At 34.8% G+C, this 26,449-nt stretch overlaps 1 protein-coding gene across 4 annotated transcripts in view; it reads left to right on the forward strand.

Moving 5' to 3' along the window:
* The window catches only part of SNTG1 (syntrophin gamma 1), a 335,889-nt gene that overhangs the window by 258,559 nt on the left and 50,881 nt on the right, over positions 1-26,449 (forward strand). For all 4 annotated transcript variants that reach the window (XM_032125031.1, XM_032125012.1, XM_032125003.1 and 1 more), the window contains exons 12-13: positions 5,171-5,209; positions 25,411-25,527. In XM_032125031.1, the coding sequence (XP_031980922.1) occupies positions 5,171-5,209; positions 25,411-25,527 (156 nt within the window). The remainder of the gene's footprint in view (positions 1-5,170; positions 5,210-25,410; positions 25,528-26,449) is intronic.

The raw sequence follows: 26,449 nt of genomic DNA on the forward strand, positions 1-26,449 counted from the left end.
TGTTCATATATTCTGGAGATTTTCCCCTTTCTTCCTTCAAGGAAGTTGATGCTGAGTTCCTTCAGGCTGAGTGTATTTGCAATCCAGTGTGTCTAGTCTTGAGAAAAATCCAACTAGGACATGAAAATGCTAGAAATTATGGAAGTAATCCCAATCTTTTATCCTTTGAACCATTCAGCTGGTAAAATGTGATCAACACACAACAGAGAATGATGCCATCACTGGTAGGTCAAGAAGCAGATGTGAATGTTGCATTAAATACTTCTATGCTCCGATATTTTCCAGAACATATTGACTGATCATTAAGCATAACTTAGCTTATATGGATTTTTAGTGTGAACTCTAAAATCTACTGCAGCTTGTAAAACCAGCATCAAGAATTGCTATATTCAGTCTATAGGCAATTATACATCTATCTGAATGCATTCACCAATATATTATGTATTTTGTATGGGCTTTTGCGTGCTTCTTTCAAATCTTCTCTGATTCTTTCAATGAACATATACATTTGGATAACAAAGTTTCACAATCTTACCACAACTTACCTATCCCACTGAGAAAAAAAAGCCTAGCAAGGACAGAAAGTAAGACTAGCCAACTACTAATTTAAAGTTTTATGTACTCTTTCTTACTCATTCATTAGCATAAGATTATCACGGCATGGACTCATGTTTTCTTCCAAATTGTAATGATCTTGCTTCCTGTTTGGAATCACTTAACATCCCAATGGCACAAACTGTATTGTTGCTTGTCTTCATCTCAATGCATGAGATGAAGAACTAGCTAATGAATTTACATTTTTCTCTATCTATTATATTTTAATTACCTGTTAATGAATGTAAATCAGCAGTTGTGTAATGCAAACAATTGATGGAGGAGGTTACAGAGTCTAAATGGTTTAGGGAAATCCATATATATGGCTAGCATAAATTAAAAAAATAAAGGGTTCTTTTTTAACTGGAAAGTTACTGTGACCTGCAAAGTTACATGATATCTACAGACTGCAAGAAAATAAGAGATCAAGTCATATGTGAAAGTGTGGGAGAATCTTATTTACTGCCTAAGTCAGCAAAATACTGAGCAGGAACTGGTGCCCACTTGTTTCATATGTTGGCCTTCTGTCTTGGCTGTTCCCCTAAGTACTCCAAGAGAATGGTGTCTGTCAGGATCTCTGTCCTAACACTACTATATTATTTTTTCTTGCAGAGGACCAGTTGTGTTACCTGAGTCTTACACTGTATATTAATCATCTTTCCTATTATGCCTTTAGAACTCTGAGTCTAATTTACAATACAGTTTGTCATTAAATAGGATCAAAGCAGGTGTGGTATACATAGATTTTTCAAGCATCTGATTGCTTCTATTTAAATTTTTAAGGATTGGAGAAACCTGGAATCTCTTGATCTTACTACTCTTAAAGAGTCCTTAGTGCTCGCTGAAAGTTACATTTCCTCATCATCTCATGGGGATGCAGTGACTAAATTGGAATAAATAGCAAATTTCATTAATATAAATAAGTAAGAAAGGTCAAACATACCCCTAATAAATAATAGTTTTCAAATTACACTTTAAAATCTTCATATGGAATCTGAAAATAGTTATTGATGTGCTATTTGCTCAAAGAAGGTCTGAAATAGCATCTCTCAGAGGAGTCAACAATTCAGTTCAGCTTTAACTGAATGTGAAAGTTTAAAACCCAGCTTTTATGAGCTTAATCAGCTGTATTTCAGCTGAGAGCAACAATGATAGGCTACAATTCATGCAAGAAGATAATAGCATAGAGCAGTATTCTTTTGCATTACTGCTTCTCTGGCATGAAGACTTTTAAGTAATAAAATTTCAAAAGCCCCAAACATTTGCAATCATTTGCACACCTGAAGCCAAAGTCTGCTAATTTGTGTACATGCTGAGAAGTGCTCTGTTCCATTTTCTTTTTGTTTCCTCTGCAGAGCAGGCACAGCCATCATTGTGAAAATATCAATGTGTGATTGCAATATCTCGTGCACAAAAATGACTGAATTTGGCCATTCTTCATCATGTTCCACTTCATATCATCTCCCTGCCCAGTATTCGTCATGTCTGTGATGGCCAAACATACTGCCAGATGAACTTTTGGAACATATCTAGTCAAGTGTATTTATACCATTAACAAGCAGTTCTGCTTCGAAATCATCCTTGAAAGTTTTCACAAAAATATACTCTTCCCTTCCCTGAAATTGTTCAAAGCCAGAGCTCTGGATGGAACTATGAACAACCTGCTCTAGTGAAAGGTGTCCCTGACCATGGTAAGGGGGTTGGAACTAGATGATCTGTAATGTTCCTTCCAATCTAAACCATTCTATGATTCTGTAATCCCATTATTGGTCTCGTATCATCACCACTTGCCTATCTGCTTGTCAGATGCAAGATACTGCAGAGACCTTCCTTTTGACTCCTTCTTCCTCCTTCTACCTTGAGCTGATCATGAGACCCCAAATTACTTTTTCTATGGTGTTCTTAGATTTTTTTTTCCTAATTTGCGTTCACAGAAATTGAACCAGAATAGAATATCATCCCTCAGCACCTGTTTTTTGTGCTTGAAGTAGAAGCAGGTAGTTCTTGCTAGCTTCAAATCAGCTGACATTGCCTTCAGAGAAGTTTGTTTTCTAGCTTCTTCTTGTGTCTCCTTTTGTGCCATTCCTGATTTTTAATTGCTCTGTATAAACACATCTTTGTAAAGAATATTCTCAGAATGCCTCTTTTTTTTTTTTACTGTAAGTATCCGCTGCTGTGTTTTACTTAAAAATATTACATTCATGTATATTTGCAGTGTATTGTACTGTTGTCCTCTGATGAAAACAAATTCCATTTAATTGCATCAGTTACATGGTGTTGTGTGCTGTGATTGTGCTTAATAACTCATAATATTACAATGAGTTCAGTAAAATTATGGAAGACTGAAGCAACAGTTGTCTTTCAGATAAGCTGTAAAGTAACAAGATTTTTTTTCTTCTTTTCATGTATGGAAAATGTTTACTTTTAGGTTTTACTTGCCAAATATTATAGATCTGTAAATTAAATTTTACTCAATGTACATTGTAACACGCTGGGAAGAACATATGAGTACCACTCAATTGTAGAACCTTATTTTTCTGTAATGTCCAAATTTATGCATGTGAATGATGAACATTTAGCTGTTCCTAAAACTAATCATACTTAACAATTTTTATTTTCAGGTGGACTTGAACAACTATAATGCAATTTTCAAACTGTAAAAGAATTTAAAATAATGCATTTCAAGAAATCGCCATATGACCTGAAAGATAAACATATTTGTTTTAATTATCAAAATAACAGTGGTTAAAACAACCATGTAATGTAGGTGCTTAGATCCTACTTTACAAAAATGAGCTGGAAATTTTTTAATGAGACAATGATTTTTCAAGTATGTATTTACATTTTACAGGAACATTCAAAGTACACTAATGCACTCTATATCTGTTAAAAAAATGCAATCTCTGTGTTTGAAGTAAAAAACCAGCCCTAAATTATTTAATCTGAAACTGTGACTTGCCGCTAAATAGGTATTTTCAGTATTTTGTTTATAAAATAAAATCTCTTTTTCTTAACATTGTTCTTTCATAATTTAAAATTTTCAGGCTATTTGCTTAAATTAGATGAAAATACATGGTTTTGACAAGGATTTATTAGTTTCTACTAACACAAGCAGGGATTTATCATGCTGGAGTAATTAATGTTTGGTTTAGGGATAAATACCAGAAGTCTTTGAATATTTTTTTCTGTCAAAAAATGTGGGGTTTATTTCCTTTTTCTTTAAAATAACATTTAAGGTAGTTGTTATCATGTATGGATTAATTTTGTACTATTTCTTTGTCCATTGAATCTCCTAGCTCCTCTAATGCTCCTCCTTACCTAGCATTGAAGAAAGGAGGAAGCTGAGGCTAGTGCACATGCAAGAAGGAAGGATAGAAATGCTCCTCTGACAATTTTGATGCAGGATAAATTTGAAAACCAACTGAAATTGCTTGCAGCATGTTCTTGACAGTGGGAATTATCCTTTGATAGCAAAACTGTGGGATGTCAGTGACAGACTTGCTCAGTATTTGCATGAGGAATGCAAAGAGCTTGCTGCTGCAGCCCGGTTTTAAAGTCAGCAAAGCACAGTTTTTGCCACTCGCACCTCTGCATGCAGTTGTTTAGGGACAACATTGTGAACACTGGAGTGAGTGAACTTCAGTGGTGATTCTTCTTTTCTTCATGAAGGTTGGTTGAAGCAGTTTAATGTTATACTGTGGTTTCCAGATCATTCAGATACATTCTATATAGATACCTAGTTGACAATGTCTTTAATTTAAATGTTTATTCTAGGTATTAACTTAAATGTTTATTCTAGGTATTAAGTATGAACCGTTTAGATTTTCTAGGTTGTCAAAAGCTTTCAGAGCTTACGCTTAAAAAACAACATTTTTGTTCTAGTAATGGGAGGAATGGGTATGCTCTACACATAATTATTTTTGTATTGGACACTTCTGTGTCAGAAAGCTGGCAGTGTTTGTTTAGATGGAGTCCATGAACTGCAGGGCTAAACATGAACTCCTCATGAATTAGTTGTCTCACTATCACCTAGGGATATCATCGAATGTTTTAAGAAAAAATTACTTGAAGAATTATCAGAAGTGATTTTGCATACTTGGTTTTGTGCCTAGGATAAACGGGTAGAGTAAGGGATGTTTCCAAATCTGTTCCAGCCCAAATTTTCTTAAGGAAAGGAACTTGCTTAAAGTTTGATGATAGTGGTGGTTGGCAGTTAGTTGCTCTGATGTAATTTTATGTAGAGTTAAATATTCTAGTTTATTTTATAGCTTCTAAGAATAAAAAAAAATAAAAGACATAGTGTTTTAGAATTTAGAAATAATGTTGCATGTATTCACCTCTCCTGTATTCTGAACAGCAGAATGAACCACAAAGTGACCACAGAAATAAACCATTATTCAAAAGAGCTTGTCAAAGGTTTCAGTCCCTTTACTGCAGGAAATTTTATTGTCTTTTTTGCAAACATCATTTGAAAGGGACAGTCTGATATATCTGTCTAAAATCCAGTTGGTTTTTTTGGTTTTGTTTTTTCTTCTAGTGACTGAGTATTAATCTATTTCTTTATTCATTTTTATAGATTAAAAAAATCAACAGGAATTTTCCCGTAAACCAGCAGGTAAGAAAAAGAACATTTGGGGTTTTTTTTATTTATAATTCTAATTCTCATTTTAACTATCTTTAATTGTGTGGTAGCTGTTCATTATTCTAACTGAGAAATTCTCAGTAGATTTTCTTTAGAGAGTACCTTGGTGTTTCTACTTTCTCATCTCAAAGGAAATTGGGGTGTTTCATCAAAGTAAGAACACACCTAATTTTTTCAAATTAACCTATTTGATGCAGGTATATACTTCAGATTGTGTCTTACCAATTTTACTCTAAAAGGAGAATGTTATTATCTTTTACACAATTAGCCTGAATACGTCAATGTTCCAAAATTCTAAAAATGTGTGGTCTTTTGGGTTTTTTTGGGGGTTTTTTTGCCTATTGACAAATGAAGGCATAAAAATTAATATTTGCACAACATTATGGAGCAGGCCAATAGCAGAATTTTGAATAAACAGAATCTGATGGTCTTCCAGTTCATCCACTGGCAGTCTCACGTTACTGGAAGAAACTGGAGTATCTTTCAAAAAGAAAGTAGGATTCCTTGAATAGGGATGCTTTCTTGTAAAATGTATTATGAGCACAATTGCTGCTATTCTCCACATCTCTGTATCAGGTGATGGGGTCTAGAAGGGATAGATCTTTTCCTCTTGAAAAATCTGTTCTTCCCACAATTATTTTTAAAGACACAAACCTTCTAATTTCTAGAGACCATAGTAAGAATGGACAGCAGCCACACCTCCTCAAAAGGATCAAGGTGTCTTTTAGAAAACTATGTAAACAAAGTAAGAATTAAAATTATCAGAGTAAAGCTCAGTACACTGTAAAGTTAATTAAGTATGTATGTGTTGTGTGTATGACAACTATTACATTATGATGATTTCCTTTTAAGAAACATTTGATAAGGGGAAACAGAGGAACCTTATTCATAAGAAGGAAAAAACCTACTTCCTTGTAGCAGGATTGAGGTGTAGATATGTATAGGACTGAGCTGTAAACTTGCCTTCAAGAGGACAGATTCGAGAAAGAAAAGTGCTTTCATCTCCCTTACACCACATCTTCAGTTAGTCAATGTATTTCTCAGTTCCCTATCTCTGGTCCAACTTTACTTATGTGGAATTGTGCTGAGTGTAACTCACAAAGGAGGAAGATACTTTTATTTTGTTTTCTGTTTTCTTGATGAGAAGATCCACAAATGTAATAAATTAATGACAATGACAATAATATAATGCTACTAATAGTAACAATAAGGACAACTATATGGGTAAGTATAAATGAAGCTGCAAAAAATGGAGTTAACCCTTGCATTTGGGCATTTTCAGAATAGTTTATATAACATCAGATGCAGACAGTGCAAAGATATGCTCCTGTCTCAAAAGAGGGAAGAAGATACTGCCTAGTGAACAAAAAGCAGTTAACTAGCTCCATTTTCACTGTTATGATTTACCCTGAACTTGTCTCTTTGCTTTTATTACTGTAACAAAAATATAAACAACAGTTATATTGTCCCATCAGTCTAACGTATCATTCAGGGATCTCTGTTGTTTCGGAACCCTTGGCACATAGGGTCAACAAGGCATTTTATTCTTCATTGGAATTCCATGGAAAGCAAAAATATCTTTCTTGGCTTGAATGGCTTTTTGGCCATGCTGTCTGTTAGGACAGCCTGCAATTATGATGCATTCATCTCCCATCAAAACCAAACATCATATTCCAAAGGGATTGCTATGGAGCACTTCAAGAAACTCAGCCAAAAGGTCAAACTGGAAAGAGAGGCTGATTTGATGGGCAGTGAGACTGCTAAGGTCTCCCTGCCTGTCAAACACTGGAGAAGAAAAAGGTATACTGATCTGTGGATATCTGAAGTTTTAGGGAACATTAAATTCAAAACCAGATTCCCTTTTGGGATTATTTTATGTAAAGAGGGCTGCAGTTTTTTGTCATAGAAGAAGTTAGGAACTGTCACCTAATTTAAGTTAAATAGTTAAATAATATTTTTGAGTAAAGTCAGAAAAGGCTACAAGGATGTAAGGTTAATTTCCGTCTTCATGTGCAACAAATATTAACGTGGTATGCAGGGAAGGAAAAGGACTTTTTACTTGTTATATCAACACATCATTTATAATTTAAAAAATTAAATTACCATCTTGAATACTCTTGTCATCTTGATTTTTTTTTAATAAAATACATTTTTGTCTAAGAAGTTGAACAGCTAGTTTTAACTTCTTTCTGCAAGCACATCATGAACTTGAAAGTTGTCTTAATCCTATTATGCTTTAAAAAAAGTGTGCATATTTAATTTCACTTAACAAATACCCCCAGGTTTTTTAATGAGCACTAGCAGGGTAATTGAAGGTTATTTTCACTTAGAATTTTATACATATATATGTGGATTTTAGTTAATTAAGTAAAGGGGGAAGGCAGTTGTCAAACTAGAGTCAAGGAATCAACCCTTAGGATTCCTTCATAAAAATATTCTTGATATGGAGAAGACAACAGAAGCACAGACAGAGCCATTAGGAGTAGAATGAGGAAACAAATGTATCTGCATACGTGTGGAAGATGCTGTAACTCCTGTAGTGTTATCCAAACATCTCAATGTTGCAGTATGTAAAAAAGATAAAAGAAAAAGTAATTAGAAAAGACTTGTTGACTGCACATAATGTGTCAGGTTTCCTTTAATGCAGTAATAGTGAAAGTAGGTTTGTCTGGAAAATCATTAGAAAGATAAGATACATTAATTAAAATCAAAATATCAAAGATTATGTGTATTGATAAGAAGGTGGTAATTATTTGGACAGCATGAAGCAATAAGTTCTCTGAATGGTGGTAGTACATTTAGTAGTGGTGGAAAGATGATGCAAAAGATGCTGGAAGAGGACCACAGAGACAAAAAAAAAAGTATTTTTGAAGAAGACTGTGGGACAAGAGGGAAATAAAATTCCACCTTTCTGAGTTGACAGTGATGGAAAGAACACTTAAAATGGTAAAAAATAGAAAAGTGGTTGTGTTTTTTATATTGGTACTGTATGCATGGGCTGTAAATAGTAATATTTTAGGGTATAATAGCAAGTAGTTGAGAAAAAAATTAAATCATTTTATACTGAAAATACACTGCATATTTCAAATATGCACTAAAAAAATGTCATAGACAAAATTTCCATAAGTTCGGAGAAAAAATTTTATAGACATCATAGCAGAGAGGCACAAAGAATGGAATATTTCAAGGCTTCAGCCAGAGGCTTCTCTATTTGATCAGCCAAGATGGGAGTGCAAACATGGGCATGTTTCCTTTTCTTGGAATTCCTCACATCTCTTCAGCTGTTACACTGATTACAGCCAATGTCAGCTCCTGTGGGAGCCATCATTAGGCAGGTGAGTTCTGACAGGTGGCATTGACTCCTTGGTAATGCTTTCCAAATGACAGGAAAAAGCACCCTACATCAGCAAACTGTGGTGGTGTAGTGAGGACAAGCACTGCCCATTCCTTTTCAATTCCCAATCTTTTCATTTTCCACCTCGAGTTTGCAAATGGGCTGATCTCAGCTGAAAATTGATTTGATAGCATCTAGAGAAATCAACATTAGATAGTCCTTCTTATAAAGCCTTCTGATCCTTTTCAGTGTGAGAAACCAAATGTAGCCTCCAGCTACTAGAGATTTTACTATGCATTATAACTCTCATTTGTTATTTGGGGTTCATTGGGATTTGGCTATTACTGATTGCCATGCCAGGAGGATGAACTGGCTGCATCTGGCTTAGGTACACAGTGGAATTCAAGGTTTAGATCTAAATCTTAGTCTGGCCTGCAGTTCACCTCTTCCTGTCCCTACGTGAACAAGTAAGTAAAATGTTGATACATTGCAGCTGGGAAAGTCATAACTTTCTGACTCTCATTTTAACTTATTTCACTCAACAAGACAGTGATACAAAGCAGATACAGCACCTGGCAAATGAGGGGAGTTCATTTTTCATTTCATTGATTATGGCTATGTTCACATACATGTTCACAAATGTAATAAATAGACATTTGCTTCTCCACTACATGGGCAACAGTTAAATCTCAAGGTTTCACATGAAACAGATAAAAATATTATAGCAGAGGAGTGTATTTAAAACTTTTTTTCCCTATATTGTATGTCTCATCTCTATTAGGATGAATTCAAAGGCTATGACCCTCCACCTTTCATATGCTGAATTCACAAAAAAAGTGTAATGGGGAAGAATACTATAATCCTTTTAGTTGAACACTCTTTCTCTTCTTTCCATAGGCAGCATGAGAATTTTTGAAATATTTGTATCTACAGAAGATAAAAAATTTTCATTAAATAATTTTAGATTTTAAGTATAATGCGTCCCTCTAGATTTTTCCTGCTTTTATGGGAAAATAATTGGTAGCTGGTCTATTCAAAGTTGACAGTTTATAATGAGAATCATGTGAGAATGATAAAGAGTGCTTAACTGTGTTTAACTCAGTTTTAAAACAAGACCATGGCATAATGAACAGATGCCACCCTAAGGCCAGAAACCGGGGTCTCATTGTGCATGTCAGATTCCGCAGTTACGGACCCCATTGTTTTGCAGACATTTTACATTCTTGATGGCCAAGGATGGGGTGATAGGACACACCTGATGGCATTCACAAATACACATGGTTATGCCAATTTTCTCTTTCTTCTTGTATAATTTAATAAAAACAACTATTCACAACTGTACCAGATCAGCTATGTAATATCACCTCATATTCTGTTTTAATAGGATGTTGTCCAGTTTTACAGTTAGAACAATCTCATTTAAAATCAATTCTGAAAGTTTGGCTCAGTGAGTTTATTTAATAAAACCTAACTTATATCTGCTATATAAAGGTGACTAAACACAAATGTACAAATATCATGGTGACTGTCTTGCCTGTCAATCAAGCCAGTGTTCTTTGCTGCAGAAGTGTTGCATCTCTATTGCACCTGAAAAGGTGGATTCTATAGTTCAGGTGAACTGATAGGACAACATCTGTTCTACTGATAAACACCTGTATGAAATACAACACATACCTTTCTTTTTTTGTTACTAATTGCAGAGTAATAGCCTCCATTACTGCTGTATTGGTATTTTTTAAATGCAGTGATTAAACAGAGTTCTTCTGAAATATGACCTGTCCTCAAAAGAGATCAAGTCTCTTCTAGAAGTATATTAAGAGCAGTGGTTTTGTTCCCTCTCCTTAGTGTAGTTTGGTTTTTTTACTTTTTTTTCTTCCTAATTTTGCATAACTGTTGAATCAATTATTTTCCAATAGTCTGTTCCTGTGGTACCTCATAGTAGCCATCCTGCAGGTCTTGACTGACAGTTACTGAACTTTCAGGTCCAATGTTGCATCTGCTCTATCATCATCTGTTGTCACAGTAAGGATTTGATCAGGTTTATTTTGAAGGAAAATCTCTGGAATTAAGCTTCTATTGTTAAATGATTATAGAAATACACGGGGGAAGCTGAGTTCTTGCTGTTAAATTAAGCAGAAGTTCACAATAGGGTGTAAATTGTGTTGGGCTAATTCCCTGCCTTGCATTGTCAGCCATCTATGGCACTCAGCATGGATTATTGCTGCATAACAGATACCCTTGAAAGGCTTACGTTGCTTATTGATACTTTATTGAGCTTTCTGTAAAATAAACTGAACATATCTATCTATATATATATCAATCTATATTGAAAAGTTTCTGTGGTTGACATGAAATGCTTTTCCCTGAACAGTTTTTGTAATTGTTTTAGAAGCTTCTGGGCCAGTCTCCGTTATAAAAACTGTGCTTCCTGTGACCAATCAAAGATTTTTCTTCCTTTTACATTTTAGTCAAGAATAGCTTTTGAACTTCGGGGCATAAAAAATTTTACAAGGGCAGTAAACACTGTAGATTGTTAAAGATTTTAGGCTGAGGAAACCATGTTGACTTTTGAGAGGAAGGTCAGACAACTTCCTGAAGCTAGTCCATTACCTGATGAGCGAGATAACATTCATGTTGTGAGTCACTTGATGCAGTTACTGGATAGCAATGCTTCTGCCCTAGGGCTGCATACCTTATAGCTCATGAGAGGATGGAAGTAATTTGGACACCTGCTGGAAATTTAGAGGATACAAAAGAGTGATTAGATCAAGTTCTTATTTAAATCTCAAAATATAAGTCTCAAGCTGTGCGTCGAATCACTTCTGCATGTCCAGCAAATTCAATTTTGCCTCAAGTAGAATTTCATCCTCGTTTACATATTTTTCTAATTTATTTTCTCAGGTTTTTTTTCTAGTGCTAACTCATTAGTGTAACAAGTATTAGCTTTTTTTTTTTTTTCCCCTCTGCAATCTTCATATCTCTCCCTGAAAATTCCTTTCAGTAAGGGTAGTTTTTCCTGACTGGATTTAATGACCAGATCTGTGTTGGCTGTGTGTTCATATTTTAGTCAATACAGGGGTGAATATACTGTACCTCCACTAAAGGTTTAAATAGAACAGGTAAATGAGGGGATTCTAAATGCCTTGCTCCACTGTAGGCCTTTCAAAGTGAGTGAAATAAACAGAAATGTCCCTCAGCTACACGCTAAATTGATAAGCAGATAAAAAATTGTTGCTTACTTTTGGGTTTGGGAAGAAGAGTTACTGGCTATTGTACATTAGTGCTCTAAATGAGTTAAAAGATAAATATATAAATAAATAAATTCATGTGTATTAAAAAATTATATATTTAAGCCTATTTTTGGGTGACAGCTTTGGCTTAAATGTATTCAACTGGTAAGTGGACAGCCTGATCTATTGCTTTAGAGATTAAAGTACTCTTACCAATCCTTCACCTTGTTTGTACACTCTTGGGTGTGAAATCAGGCTCTTTCTGATCCCACAGGGATCAGATATGTCTTTCTGTATAGTGCCATAGCTTCAACAGGAGTCATATAGCTCAACTTTCAGATTGGTGGTTAGGTTAGAAGATGAAAGGTACAGGTTTGACACACTGACACTGTGACTGCTGTAATTGCTGGGTTACTCTAATAAGGGCTTTCCTTTCAGCTGCTACTTTTTGCAACAGTATGATCTTGATAAACTTGATCCTGCCTGAATGGATCCTGAGCTGTTCTGAATCAGAACATCTGAATCAGATGAATAATTGCTTCCTGTTTTGTCATAATAGTATGACATGACCAAATACTTGCTCTCACCAGAAGCATAATTCTGTATCTATGATGAGGTCAGACAGTGAGAAACCACTGAGTTTAAATAATCAAAGGCATTGCTTTTATTGCGTCACTTTGCCCCATTTATATGCGTGACATGATTAAGTCCCACTGTAAGTCTCTAAACATATTTGTATCTGATATTTTGCCATTTACCCAAGAAATGGGATATGTAACATAAATAGGACAGTGAAAGGTATGCCTGCAATTTAAAAGATAGATTTTCTGCAGGAGTTGGATATTTGTGATGTCTGAGACTGGAAACAAGTAAAAAACATTAAACCAAGAAAGGGCTCTTCTAATAGAATGAATGTTTCCATCTTTTTCATGTATCTTTTTGCTGGATGGGATTTTTAGCTACTACACAAACAGGCCAACAAAGCAAGACAGGAAGCATCTTTCAGCATTCTTGATTGGAAATACATGCTTTAATGATGCATATGTCCTGTACAAGTTCCTGAAAAGTGGTAACAAAGCGAGAAAATAAGAAAACGTGGAAAACAGGGTCACCCCCGTGAGCCTTTCTGAGTTCAAGAAGCATTTGGACAATGCTGTCAGGCATGATGCAATTCTTAGGGGTATCCTGTGCAGGGCCAGGAGCTGGACTCGATGATCCTGGTGGGTCCTTTACAATTCAGCATATTCTATGATATCCACAAAATAAATATGTCTTTCTTTGCTTCTTCCTTTATTTTCCTTTTTTTTTTCCAGTTATACTTAGAAAGATTAAGTACAGGAGATTTTTTTTTTTTCTCTAGCCTCATGTTAAATAAGGAATTGTTATTATCTGTAGCTTACCAGGTATGAATTTGTTCTCTCTGGCGAGATTGTAATTTTCATTGGAGGCTGAGGCTCGAAATAAAAATGTTGCAATGCTTTATTGTAACATCTGTTTTATTGCATCAAGTGAGTGTAAAAGTTCCCAGGAATAACATTAATTTTAGTATACTAGAAGGAAGGTGTTCAGTACGCCTATAAACACATTATTCCTTGGGGAATTGTATCATCTAAAGAAATTAATTAGAATCAATGGAGCATATACTTTAACTATAGATTTTCTATTGGAGGAGCACGTGGGACTCAAAAGGTATAAATAAACTATTTTTAATTACAGTTTACTTCAAGAGGAGAAGTGAATAACATTTCATTTTTCTCATTACTTATTTTACGTCTGTGCAGATGATTGGTGCTTCAAATCATAGTTTGTGATAGGAAAAATTTTTATTCTCTTGAACTTCTAAGAACAGTGGTTAAACAGAATTCTGTGGACTTTGGATGGTCGTTTATCTTTTTTCTCTCATCACAATCATAGTCCATGGGACCAGTGACAGAGTTGCTACCTGAATTTCAGAAAATAGTTGATGTATATAATAGAGCAAAGCAATTGACAATTTATGGGTTACCTACAAATGAAGAAGGAAAAAACCAATGAGAAGCATTAGTCACTGAAAATGTGTGAAGGAAAACTGTTAAAAATGTAAAAAAAATGTAGCTAATTACAAATGCAGAAGCATCCCCTAGAATAACATAATATTACAACATTTTTTGTCTTTTCAAAGAGTTGTATTTCCTGGTAAGGAGACATTGTTCAGTGGACAATATCAGTTATATGTTTAGCATATTAGAGAATATTTGCTTTCAATCTTAGTATTTTTGGAAGCAAAACTTAGTAAGTCTGTCATATTTTATGACACAGCAAATAGAGATTTAGCAGTGTCAAGTCAAAAAACTATCCTCAGGAGCTGACAACTGACAGAAGTATTTACTTATTTATTTAATAAGCAGAAACATTTTCCTTGTTGGAATATCTCTCAGCAATGCTGGCTTTGAAAAAAGCAAACAAACAAGCCTACTTATGTAGAATGATTCTGGAAAATGGTGCAGGTCTGAAGAGGTGTAAATTGTAGGCAATTCTGTGTCTGGGCTTCTTGCTGTAAAGCAGGTCTCCACCTTGATGGCTCCGGTAGTGTGTGAGTGCTGAATCACCTGGGCCAACTCAGAGTACCCACAAAGTCCAGCAGGATCAAGATGCAATAGTGTACAGTTTCTAGCTGCTTTCTGCAAATATCCATCTAGAAGTCCTGCTGCTTCCCATTATTTGTTTAACAGCCTACTGTTTGTAGTACTTGCTTAGAAGAAGCAATAGTCACTCATCACTCCAACCTATTGCTCCCACGCGCCTGCCCTGATGGCGGTAGGTGGAATAATGCAGCAGCCTCTTCTTCCCCTCCTGCTGAAGTAGGCTGCTGTTCAAAACCAAACCCAGACAGTGGGAAAGAAGAGGATCTGCTCCTATTATGCAAATAGCATCCAGACCTCTGAGACTGAAAAAAAGCTTTAAAGAAAAGATGCTCTCTGTGAGAGGAGTGACTTCTGGCTAAGTATTAATTATGAGTTTACATCCATCAATTTTAAATAATGTTCCTATAGGTCATTGCGCTTCACAGGGCCTTGAATTATTGCACCAGGATCTCTTCTTCAATCAGACAGATGGCACCCTCAGAGGATTTTTTATGTAATCTTTCCTGTGGATGAAGGAGCTTGCCTGTCCCTCTGTAGAACTCAGTGGATAAAGAGCCTTAATGCCTTACACTGTAATTTGAGCTTCATTCAGGACAGAACCTTAATTTTATGGGTTGTATCCCTCCATTTCACATGATAGTGGGCCATTTTGTCTTAAAAAAGAAATTGCACGAGTGGAAGAAAGCTCTGGCGCTGCAAAATGAGTCTCACTTGGTACTTTTTGAAGACTGCACTTATCTAATGAAACTGCAAAGTTCATGGAAATGCCGAGATGCTAGAGAAAAATCAACTACTGACACCACCCACTGTCAAAAAATAAGTGCAACATGAGTTCAGTAAATGTTATGAACACTACTAACTCCCTGCCACAGGCTATTGGCATATGACCAGCTACAGAATCCTCAGGAGAGCCTAGGTTCAATCTAAACACCAGGAAAATCAAAACCGGCTGTATTATAACAATCCCAAAACCCGTCTTGTTAAAAAATAAGTTATGAAGAGAAGCATGAAAATAATAGGATGTAGAACATACTGAATATCATGTTCTTCATCTAATCATCCCCTAAGGGTTTTTTTTAGCTTCTGAAAGAGGTATTTTAGCAGTAGTTCTGCTCTATCTTGCCTTGCTCTTTCAGAATGGGACTTCATTCTGGTTCTCTTTCTTGACACATTTGTATTTGAATACCACTGTTTGCAAACTGACATTTAAAGTAGTTCTGGAATAGCTTCATCTTTCCTTCTTTTTTAGTAATCCAGGAAGAATTTTATTTACTTTAAGAATGTGTAAGTATGCAAGTTATATATAATTACTTTAGTCCTTTACTAGCAACTTTATTCTCCTCTCATCTGACTTCTCACCTCCTCTTTCCCTTCCTCTTCAATCTCTGTAGGGTATCAGAGTCCTTCACAAATCATAACATTTTCTACCCCCATTTAAATTTGGGAAGGGGTGATAGGATACATCTTTCATTGCTGCTTGTGACCAATGTCTTCAATCTCAAGGGTACTTTACCCGCAAGCAATCTGTAGTAAAAATTCCTTTACAGAGTGTATTTTAAGGCTGAAATCTCCAGTGAGAAACTTGATACACTGTCCCTCTGAAAATTAGGGTAGATAAAAAATGGAGACATTTAGAAAATCCTAGGCAGCTACAGATGGATTATGAAATCTCAACTACCATGTATGGTGTGTAATACTGTGTATGCTACCAAAGAAATAATGTGGAACTATAATAAAAACAATGCTGAAGCTGTTTTGCTAAGAGCAGTAAGTCAGGACTCCTTTAAAACAGATTCCAGGACAGATATGGCTGCTTTGAGATCGAAGACTCACAGAATAAGTTATATTGGATGAGTTTTCGTAGGTCATCTGGTCAGAATCCTACTCAGAGAATGGCCTACATAAATCAGATTGCTCTGGATTTTCCCCCATCAGATTGTGACTGTCTTTAAGAATGGGGATTTCATAACATCTCTTACTAAGAGAAATAAATCAGTATTTTAAAAATACTAAAAGGCATCAGTGGTGCTTTGGTACATAATTTCTTTGCTACAAAACAGACATAGTGAGTAAATCTATTTCTTTAGATCTATCAAAGTATCTACTCTGGATTTCAACTGCAAGATATTTATTTGTTTTTATAAAAACAGCTTATTTTTCAGTCTTTTGTGATTGAAAGTTTGAATTCTGAAGGCAGTTGAAAGAGAAAAGCAGTGAGCCATCACATTATTCTGCTGTAGTGGAAGATCTCTGGGACCAGTTTGTTTAAATATAGGTTCTATCTATTCAACTGTTATTTTTTCAAAGTAGTCTTCATTTCTTTTACATATATATTTGAAACACATTTTGCGTTAAAGGAAGATAAGTGGATAAGTGTTGTCTGATTTTTCTGATAAAAAAAGAATTCCTACCGTTATCTATATATGTTAAGTTTATGGGTTGATTTACAATTTCTTATTGCATGATATGATTTGAATTGAAGTATAAATGGAAGTTTTACTGCATTGTTCATTTTTTATAAATCAAGAAGAGTTATTATCATTTTCTATTTAGAAATTAAGCTTAATTAGACTTACTGCTTAATGACCTTGAAAACTTTGAAATCATTAGCTAAAAGATTATTTGCTATAGCTAATAAAATATAAAATTACCTTAGGAAGTATTCTTTATTGATTTGATTAAAATTTTATACCACCTATTGGGTTATTTTTCCCGATAGTAACTGGCAATGGTAACACTGATTCTCCAAAGACATTGTGCAGATGCAGCAAAATTTCTCATCTGTAGGTTTCCATTTTCTGTAGGAGAGCTGTGTGGCCTTCAGTTTTTTCTGACTAATCCTCCACTAGAAAGACTTCTTTGTTATTTCCCTTCTCTCAGTGAGCTTTGCTTCTATACACTGATTGCTGGAGATATAATGACCAGGAAGTTAAAAAAGAAAATTCAACAACTAACTTTGCTTAAAAGAGACAGCTGTCCCCATTAACAGTCGTAAATACTGACTGCACCATACCCAACAGCACCACGTATCACTTTCCATCATGTTTCTGATTGCAGCAGCCATGAATCATTGAAGAATTCTATGATATTGTTAGTTTTTAATTGTCTCTAATAACTGCTTCATTATCTGCATTTTGGTTAAGGTGAAACTTGGATTCAGGTAATGGTTAATTTGTTGTAATAGTGGAGTCCTTCCCTTGGTGCTGTGAGTTGTTAGAAATTAACAACTTTCCTTGAACCTGCATAAATTGTTTTTCATTACAAAAAAAGTTCACCTATAAACCAGTTGACCTTTCCCGGACCTTCTTTCTAGCACCAAAGTTACGTCGCTGGTAAGGAAAAAAGTGCAACCCATGTCTGCTTCTTCAGTCACACTCTTTTTATTCAAAATATTTCATTAACTGAGCATGGATTATGAAACCTGAAAACCAGTGGATTCATGCAGAAAACCAATTGTTCTTCTGAAAATAAAATTTCACCTCTTGATGACTTTTTCTTCTTTTAGTTACATGCACTGAGTGCTTAAAATATTTAATGTATTGCTGAAAAACAATGTAATGGTAGTCTAAAACTTTTCAAATATTTTTGGAGATTTTATTTACTTTTATTATTCTAGGAGTTTATAAGTAGGAGTTGTTCTCTCAGATCCCTGGGAAAGTCTTAAAGACAGTTTCAGCTTGCAGAAGTCTTTTTACTTTGATAATCAGAGAGGACTGAAAATAGTTGTTCCTTAGTAGAAATAGTCAAAGAAATTTTGCAACCATTATTAGCTATTTTCATCATTTTACCATTTAAATTACTGAGAATGGAAATTAAAACAAGTATCCATAAATAACATTATTCTATTGAATATTGATGTTGGTTCCATATAATATTTAAATAAAATATTTTAAGTCTTAAGAGGCTTTTGTATACTTACATATATATCTGAACTACTAATTTTCAGCTTTGTTCTCACAAAACTATAAAAATATTTCTAAGTCAGATCTTGTGAAGTCATTGATACCAAAAAAGGGGTTTCTCTCAGGTATGCTTATTTTGCTGTGCAAACAGCAACACCAGAGACTTTAAAGACAATTTTAAGTATACATTGATTACAGGTTTATTCTGGCTTTGTGAGCACTTTGAAGTGTAAACAACTAATTCTATAGAAATGTAGTTCTGATGTTATGCAAACTCAAGACATTTATTACTAAAATTCATTTCAAACAAACTATTACCCATCATCTGTATTTTCTGTATACTCAGTCATTTGGGGTTCTTCCATGTGTATTGTTACCATCTCCTTTGGACTGAGTTCAGTAAGGTCAGGGTGTGAGCAGGGCAGCTGCATGTGCAGCATGATCTCACAGAGAGAGCAAGGTAGCCTAAATCACCCTAGTCCTGTCTGAGTTCTGCTTACCGGTCATTTTCAGAGAAATGGGAAAAGAAAATCAAGAAAAAGTCTGCAACCAGTCATTGAAATCTAATTGAAAGGTACTCCTGGGACAAGTTAAAAATGTTATTAAATGTTTTTGTAAATATTTCACTTGCCCTGGTACTTAAGAAAGATAAATGTGTCAGTTGTTTGCTCAGTGGCACCATCAAAAGTGTTAAAGACACTGTCTGGTGACTTGTAATATTCTGATCTTTTTCTTCATTCAACATCTTTTGGTAGTCTACCCTGAGGTGAAAAAGATGAATGTGATGTGCTGTTCATCAAAAGGAAGAGGTCATGCCCTCCAGCTTGGTTATCTGAAATATTTTTGTTTGACTCATTTATATTTTAGGGTGTGAAAAATATATGCTGTGTACATTTAGGAGAGGAAAAAAAAACCCCATTAATCAAAAGATAAGTCCTAAACCCAGTCGAGCTACTAGGCTTTAAAATAAATGATGTTTACTTTCTTGTCACCTGCGTGCTGAGCTTGCTGTATTGCGCTGTTCTCTACTTTAAACCCTCAAAACTCCCCAAGAAATTTCATCCTCGATTAAAATTTGCAACCTTCCTTGTGCCTGTTCCTAAATTCAGTAGGTGAAAAATGAGCAGGTAGGAATTCAAATGTGACCATGTATCAAATATTTTTTTTTTTCCAGAAAAATATCAGAACCCTAGTGGTTGCAGTTACCCAACAGTAGAAGGAGGGGGGAATGATGACAGTGTGATATACAGTAATTTTTTCAGTCAGGAAATATGTGAGACCTGCTAATTTTCAAAGTGTTTGCTGAGAGCTGCTCTGTTGAGAGTATCAGAGAAGATGTGAAACCTCTCAGGTCAGCTGTAAAATGCCTCTGATATCAGCAGGACTGAGTTTCCTCAGTGTTAAACCTGGCAATCAAAAGAACCTGCTCAGGGATATGCTAAATTGCTCTGAAGGTGAGTTATGTGGCAGGTAAATATGAGAAGTCTAAAAGAAGGAGAAGGCTCAGTCAAGTGAAGAAGGCAGATTACTTTATATAAGACAAGATTTTTTTTCATCCATCTAGCTACCATACCTATTTAGCAGGAGCATGGTTAATGCTGTGTAAAATGCACATATCCCTTGTGCATTTCAGAGAGTTTGCCACATGCTGGCTAGCTACTCTAGTTCATTTTTTATTATTTTTTAATTACCCAGTCAATATCATGGAAGACAGGACTTGCGTGAGCTATTTGTGTACTGATTCCTACTCATAATTTCGCACATACTCCTGAAATTAATATAGATTGGTATCTAATAGTGCAGCTTGCATCCAAATCCATCTTTGTAATAACAGCTGCATAAGGTCTTTCTTGGGAAAAGTCTGTGCTTTCTAAATGCTAATAACCTCTGTTATAATGAACAAATTCAAATTGTAATGAATTTTAAATGCACATAATTGTGCATTGATTTGAATAATTTAAGAGATACAAAAAATCCCAACTTCTGATGTTGACATTTTGACAAAAGCACACAGTTGCCCAATTAAAGTTCAAATTGACTTTGTCATTAGAAGAATTTATTTCAATAAACAGCTACTTAGAAGTCTTAAATAAGTAAAATGAGTGCTTTGAAATAAGCTGTGACTATTAACATATAGCACTGGATGAAAAACCAAATGGGTGCAACAAAATGTTTCTCTGGATTAGTAGATTATAACAAGAAGAAGAAAACTGGAAAAGCCACACATAGTTCTTCACCTGTTGGGAAAACTATCCTGTATCTACATGTAGCCGTCATTTTTCAAACCTGTGGAGGGAGGGAAGGCATGAGGCAGTCAATATAATCCTGATTTCTAGCAGGATTTTGTAGATCTCATTGGGAATGTGCTAAGTTTTCTCATGGGATGCTGTTGGATGTAACATAAACTGTCATGCAGGTTTTCAAATGGCTCTGTTAGTTTTGGACAGATCTCTACAGAGGTCCAGCCAGGTTTTGTTACCCTAAACATATCTTCATTCTGATTATGGTGTTGTTTGCTAAGAAAGCAAATAGACTGTTTTCAGTCTTTGATACCAGTTTTCAGTTATCTGGATTGTAAGCAAAATATCATCTTAATCATCTTCCATAATTAAAAAGAATTTTCTGCTTTCTCTGACACGATTTACTTTAAGACCTGATAATATTTCCTCAGTTTTCATGTGGTCATTTCAGAAATAGAACAAGACAAAGCCAAATGGAAAACCTCTACGCAGCCTTGCTCTGGTAGCAAGATGACAGTGTGAGTTCTTAACCAGGAGGAAATTAAGCTGTGAGATAAAATAAATGTGCAATCTTAGATTGAATCATCTATTTACTAATAGTTAGATGGTTCTAAATATGAAGGTGATCTTTGTCAGTGATAGCTCTAAAGTTTTAGTGGACTTTTTTTTTTTAATGAAGAAGATAGATAATTCAGAGGAATTAAAAAAAAAATGGAAAGAATAGCAGGCTTTTAACAAATGTGAAAAATAGGATAGGAGACATTTTGACTGCATGTATAGGAAGGCAAAGTTTTTCTAGCATCCATTCAAAGTTTTATGTGATTAGTTCTTTTGTTGACTTTGAAAAATTTTTTTTACTCAGCATAAAATCCTAAGACTCTTAGAAGCAGAATTGGTTTTGCCAATGACTACATTATGACCACCATTTTTCTCCCATTTTTTCACATATTTCCAGTGTGGCTTTTATTGTTTTTCTGCTAACAATTGACTACAGTGAATTTTTAGACTATACAGAAAATGATTTTTAAAAGTACAGAGAAAATTATATTAAAACCAGCGTAGACAGCATTATCTGAGTTTCTCATCCCTCATTACTTTCCCTCTGTGTTGTCTGACACGTTTATTTTTCTTCTGACTCCAGTTCATTCTGTTGCCCTACAGGACAGTTTCACATAATGTGAGTATGAGTATCAGACTTGGGAGCTAAAAAACTGTCAGTGCATCTGTTCTGATCTTTGAATTGCCTCACTTTTATAATGTCACATACATATTACCTTTCATTTTGGGGAAATTTTCTTGTATTTTTATCTTACTATTCTTCCTAAAATATAATGAAATCTGTATAAAAACTCTGGAAAAGTCTCTCTGATAGTCAAGGCTATTTAAGTAATTTTTAGCAATGTATTGGACTGATATAAAATGTGGCAATTTATCTTGCTTGATTAGGATGTCCATGTGATTTAAGAACATATTAAATTACAAGATTATGGATTTTTGACTGAAGAAATTGTCCTGTTTCATTTATCATTTCAATATAGATTTTTTTAAACTGTCCATGATTTAACTCATAAACCATAATGACTTATTGAATCTTTGTTACTGAACCAGCAGCCACTAAATTAACTAATTTGTGTCACCATCTGATTTTGAAGAATGAGCTGCTTAATGTAAGTCAGAAACCAGGACTGCAAAATTTATCTTTCATGTGAATTGTAAATAAAATCTGTTTTCACTACCCCTGCCACCTTTGTTGATAACAATCAACAGCTTTATAGGGACTCAAAAAAACTTGATAAGTTTAAAAAACTAATCAGATTTTTGACTATATAACGGAGCGTGCTATGAACTGTCTATTTGTGATTAACATTTATTTCCATTCATCATCTATCTGTGCTTTTAAGCATTTATTTTCAGAAATAAAATTTCTGGAACTCCATAATGAAATTCCATATATGCCAAACCCACATGTGCAGATAAACTAAAATATGGTCCAAAAATCTCAAGTCATATATTCATCTAGTATTTCAATTTTTATATATATATATACATGAACTATTAATTTGGAAAGTCACAGTCCCTTTCCAATAAATAATTTTCTTTAAGTTTTTAATAGTCAAAGCTTTTTTAGAAGTCCGAGTGTTTCCCAGGAACATAAATGTTTCAAAAATGTCATCAATTTTGTCTCAGAAGTGAAGATTTTTGACAGTTTCTCACATTCATCATATAAAAAATCACAATGTTTTATTTAATTCCACACATTTGGTATGTTTAGATAAACTGAGACCACATTAGGAACATAAAAGTTACCATAGTTCTCAGAGTTATCTATTAAAATAGTTAGCAAGTATTTGTTCAGTTTTGCCTTGTTTTCCAGAATATAGCCCATGCTATTTTAATCCACACCTGTGGATATGCACATGCACTCAAACATATTTGTAAATGTTCCTAATAATAATCATACAGCCTTTTTCTAACAGTTCCTCTCTATGTTGAATAGTAGGTATTGAGTCTGAAGGAGAAATGCATTTCTGTTAATAAAACTTTTGGTACAGCAGGTTGCCTGGAAAATCAATGTAATTTTTTCCTCATGATCTACAGAGAAAAGGGAGAAATATCTAAGGGAGCAATTGCCTTAAATTTCATGGCTACTTTAGTATTGAGTCAATCAAATGTGAAATATCAATACATCTGCACAGCATGAGTGGCTGTATCCTGTTATTGTAATGAATACTAGATGTAGAAATATGAAAGAGAAAAACACTAAGAAGGGATTACATACAGTGTTACAATGATATTAAATATCATCAGGCAAGATGATATCTTACTGTGTGTCCAATTTTAATGAAACAAAGAGGAAACCAAATGAATTTAACTGAATTAATTTTGAAGCATAGATGTCTCAATTCCTAGAAATCAGAGATCATGCATTCTCTTTCAGTTACAGACAGAAAAATGTGCCAAAGTTCTGCACACAACAGTACAGTTTACACTAATTTACCTGTCCTGTGCAACCTGCCTCAGTCACTGAGGTCTAGAAATTCCAACCAAGTCAGAGGGATGGGGATCTTATTTATGGATAATATATGAAACAACAGAATGAGAGAAATTTGAATAAACACTGAATTGAAATAATTTAAAATTTCTCTACTGTACCGGTCAGTTGTTTGGGTTTTTTTTTGCCTTCTGGATAGTTCTTCATTCTGGAACAAATGATATTTCAGAGGGCATGGCTTTTTAGTTATTGCATAACAATACAGTGTTTAGCACTCTTTTTGATGCTTGAATGTTGTGGTACAGATCTGTCTTCCTTTTGACTTTTATAAACTTACTTAGTCACCAAACGAGCAGATACTTCAACACATGTTCTTCATTGAACCTGAGACTATATGACAGTTTTAGTGTTTGCTATTGACAAAATAATTAAGTATTGAGGTGTCACTGTAGTATGAGAGAAATGGACCTTCTCCCTGTCTCTGGCTGTAGACCATAAAATATCCCATAAACTGTGACAGAGAGTAGTAGTGTTGATTTCACACAAGGGGATTTTGAAAAAGCCAATAATTTCCAGTGTGTTATGATAAAAAACACAACCTGTCCCCTGCCCCCCAAAAGAGAGAGAAAAACAGTAGACCCACTATTTATTTTAACGCATATTCCATGAAGAAATGTTGCTGAAAATTCTCTGCCACAAAGTAAAGAAATAAACTAGTATCAATTTCTTTTTAAAAAGTACATAACATACAGAATCTGAAAGGATAAAACATGCAGTGAAAACATTCATTTTAGGGACTTTCATACCATTAGTACACTTACTAACTTATAGAATCTATATGATTGTTGTTCTTTTACCTAAACTGTTTTCCTTACATTATTGTTACTGACATATAGAGAATGTCCCACACTTTCTTTGTTAGTGTAGAAATCAATATCACAGAAATATTTAAAAATAGATCTATCCCATTAGCAGCACTGTATGAAATATGGGTTGAACTGTTTTCCATAGCAGTAGTGTACCAGTGCACAGTGGAAATTGTATTTTATTACTAATGGCATGGTTATAAATCAAATGTTCCATGATGTGTCTGCTCCCTGTTCAGTGGTTCTCCAGAAGCTGGCATAGTGGTAACTCATGTTTTTCTGCTCTCTAAGGAATTGATAATAAATAACTCAAACTTAATAGGATAGGTAGGAAATTGCAACCTAAAGTGAGTTGGAATAAGTTCTAGTTCAAACATCTGTGTCAGAAGATCTGCAGGTAGTTGTAAGGGTCTGCAGCATTCTGGTTACTTCTTAGCTGTAGAGGAAGGCTGTTCAAAATAGTGACTGAAAACAGTCTGCTAATCTGCTATTTCTAAGCAAAAAGGTTCAAAACTCCTACTCAGAGATTTTCAGAGGGAAGAATAAAACCCGAACCAGTATTAACATTAATTAGAAATAAAATTTGTAGGATCATGTTGTTTAATGCATAACCGTGAGCTTGAATGTGGAGAATTGTATCTATATTTCTCTTGACTTAGTATTCCTGACTAGTGGTTCCTTACACTTCACTTGCATTAAATTTCACTGACATGATCTGTCAGCAAATATGTGGAATACACCTTTAACATCCCTGGAGTATGTGGTTTAGGTTTTTTGTTCTTGCTAATACAATAAGTATTTGTTCTCATGTTTTTGGGTTGTCCTAACAGGGATCCTTTATAAAAACTGCCAATGTACCATATTGTGTCTGGGGTTCAAGGTTTGCAGCTATGTTAAATTTCACAGACATCAGTTTATGCACATGAAATGCTTGCAACACAAGATAATCTCTGAGAAATTGTCAACACTATTGATTTTATTGTCAGATAGTCTACATGGGCTGGACGGAAGAACGAGAGCAAGACTCCCTTCAGGACCGAATGTACACACCAAAGTTTCTAGCACTGAGGGGATCTTCCCTGTATAAATTTATAGCACCTCCAGTAAGTATATTTCTCATGCTTAGTGGGAGTAAGTGTTATTAAATAAAATAGTGTCATGTAATGTGTACAAGGCTTTCACGATGAGATATCACTCATTGGGCTAACAGAATTGCAACTAACAGCGTTGGAAAGTTCCAGGATATGTGGTATAGAAGTGATAGAAAACAGCTGTTCATCAGATTATTGGGTGTCTAACAAGAATTTCTTTTCCCCCACTTAACTGAACACTTAGAAAAATGAAAGAGAAATCTGCTCCTGTTAAAAGGGAGCTTTTAATTTTCCTTTGGCAGACAGAACCAGACCAAAACAAGATGGTTAGATTTAAACTGAACACTCATTCTAGTGAAACTGCTGAGATTTGGGGAAATATCAAAGCTTTTTACATGCTGTGGAGATGGCAATATGTCTGTATTTAGATTTCATCCTGAATGTAAGTGTTTGCTGCTTGAGACCACAAAAAGGAAGGTAGGGAATCAAATGAAATTAAGATAAATATATTAGTTGGAATCTCACTGGGAACACTGGGCAAAATTTTAGCTCTTGTCTTATACTCAGCAATTTACTTTCACATTCTTATGGTACATCTATGCTGTTGTAAAGATCCTCTAGCTAACTTTTAAACCCGTTGCTAAGGAGACAGTAGCACTCCCATGCCTGGAGCAGGAAGAGTCATGTGGATTAATTTTTACTCTTTATTGGGTGACCTTTCTGACTGCTGCTAAACCCTGTGTTTGTCAGATCCAGGCTGTAGCTCCTTCCTGCCTGAAACAGAATCACAGAATAGTCTGGTTTGAAAGCGGACTTTAAAGGTCATCTATTCCAACCTCTCTACAGTAAGCGAGGACACCTTCAGCTGGAGCAGGTTGCTCAGAGCCCATCTAACCTAGTCCTGAACGTTTTCAGAGATGGGGCATCAACCACC

Source organism: Corvus moneduloides, chromosome 1 (assembly GCF_009650955.1).
Source record: "Corvus moneduloides isolate bCorMon1 chromosome 1, bCorMon1.pri, whole genome shotgun sequence".
NCBI classification, from domain to species: Eukaryota; Metazoa; Chordata; class Aves; order Passeriformes; family Corvidae; genus Corvus; species Corvus moneduloides.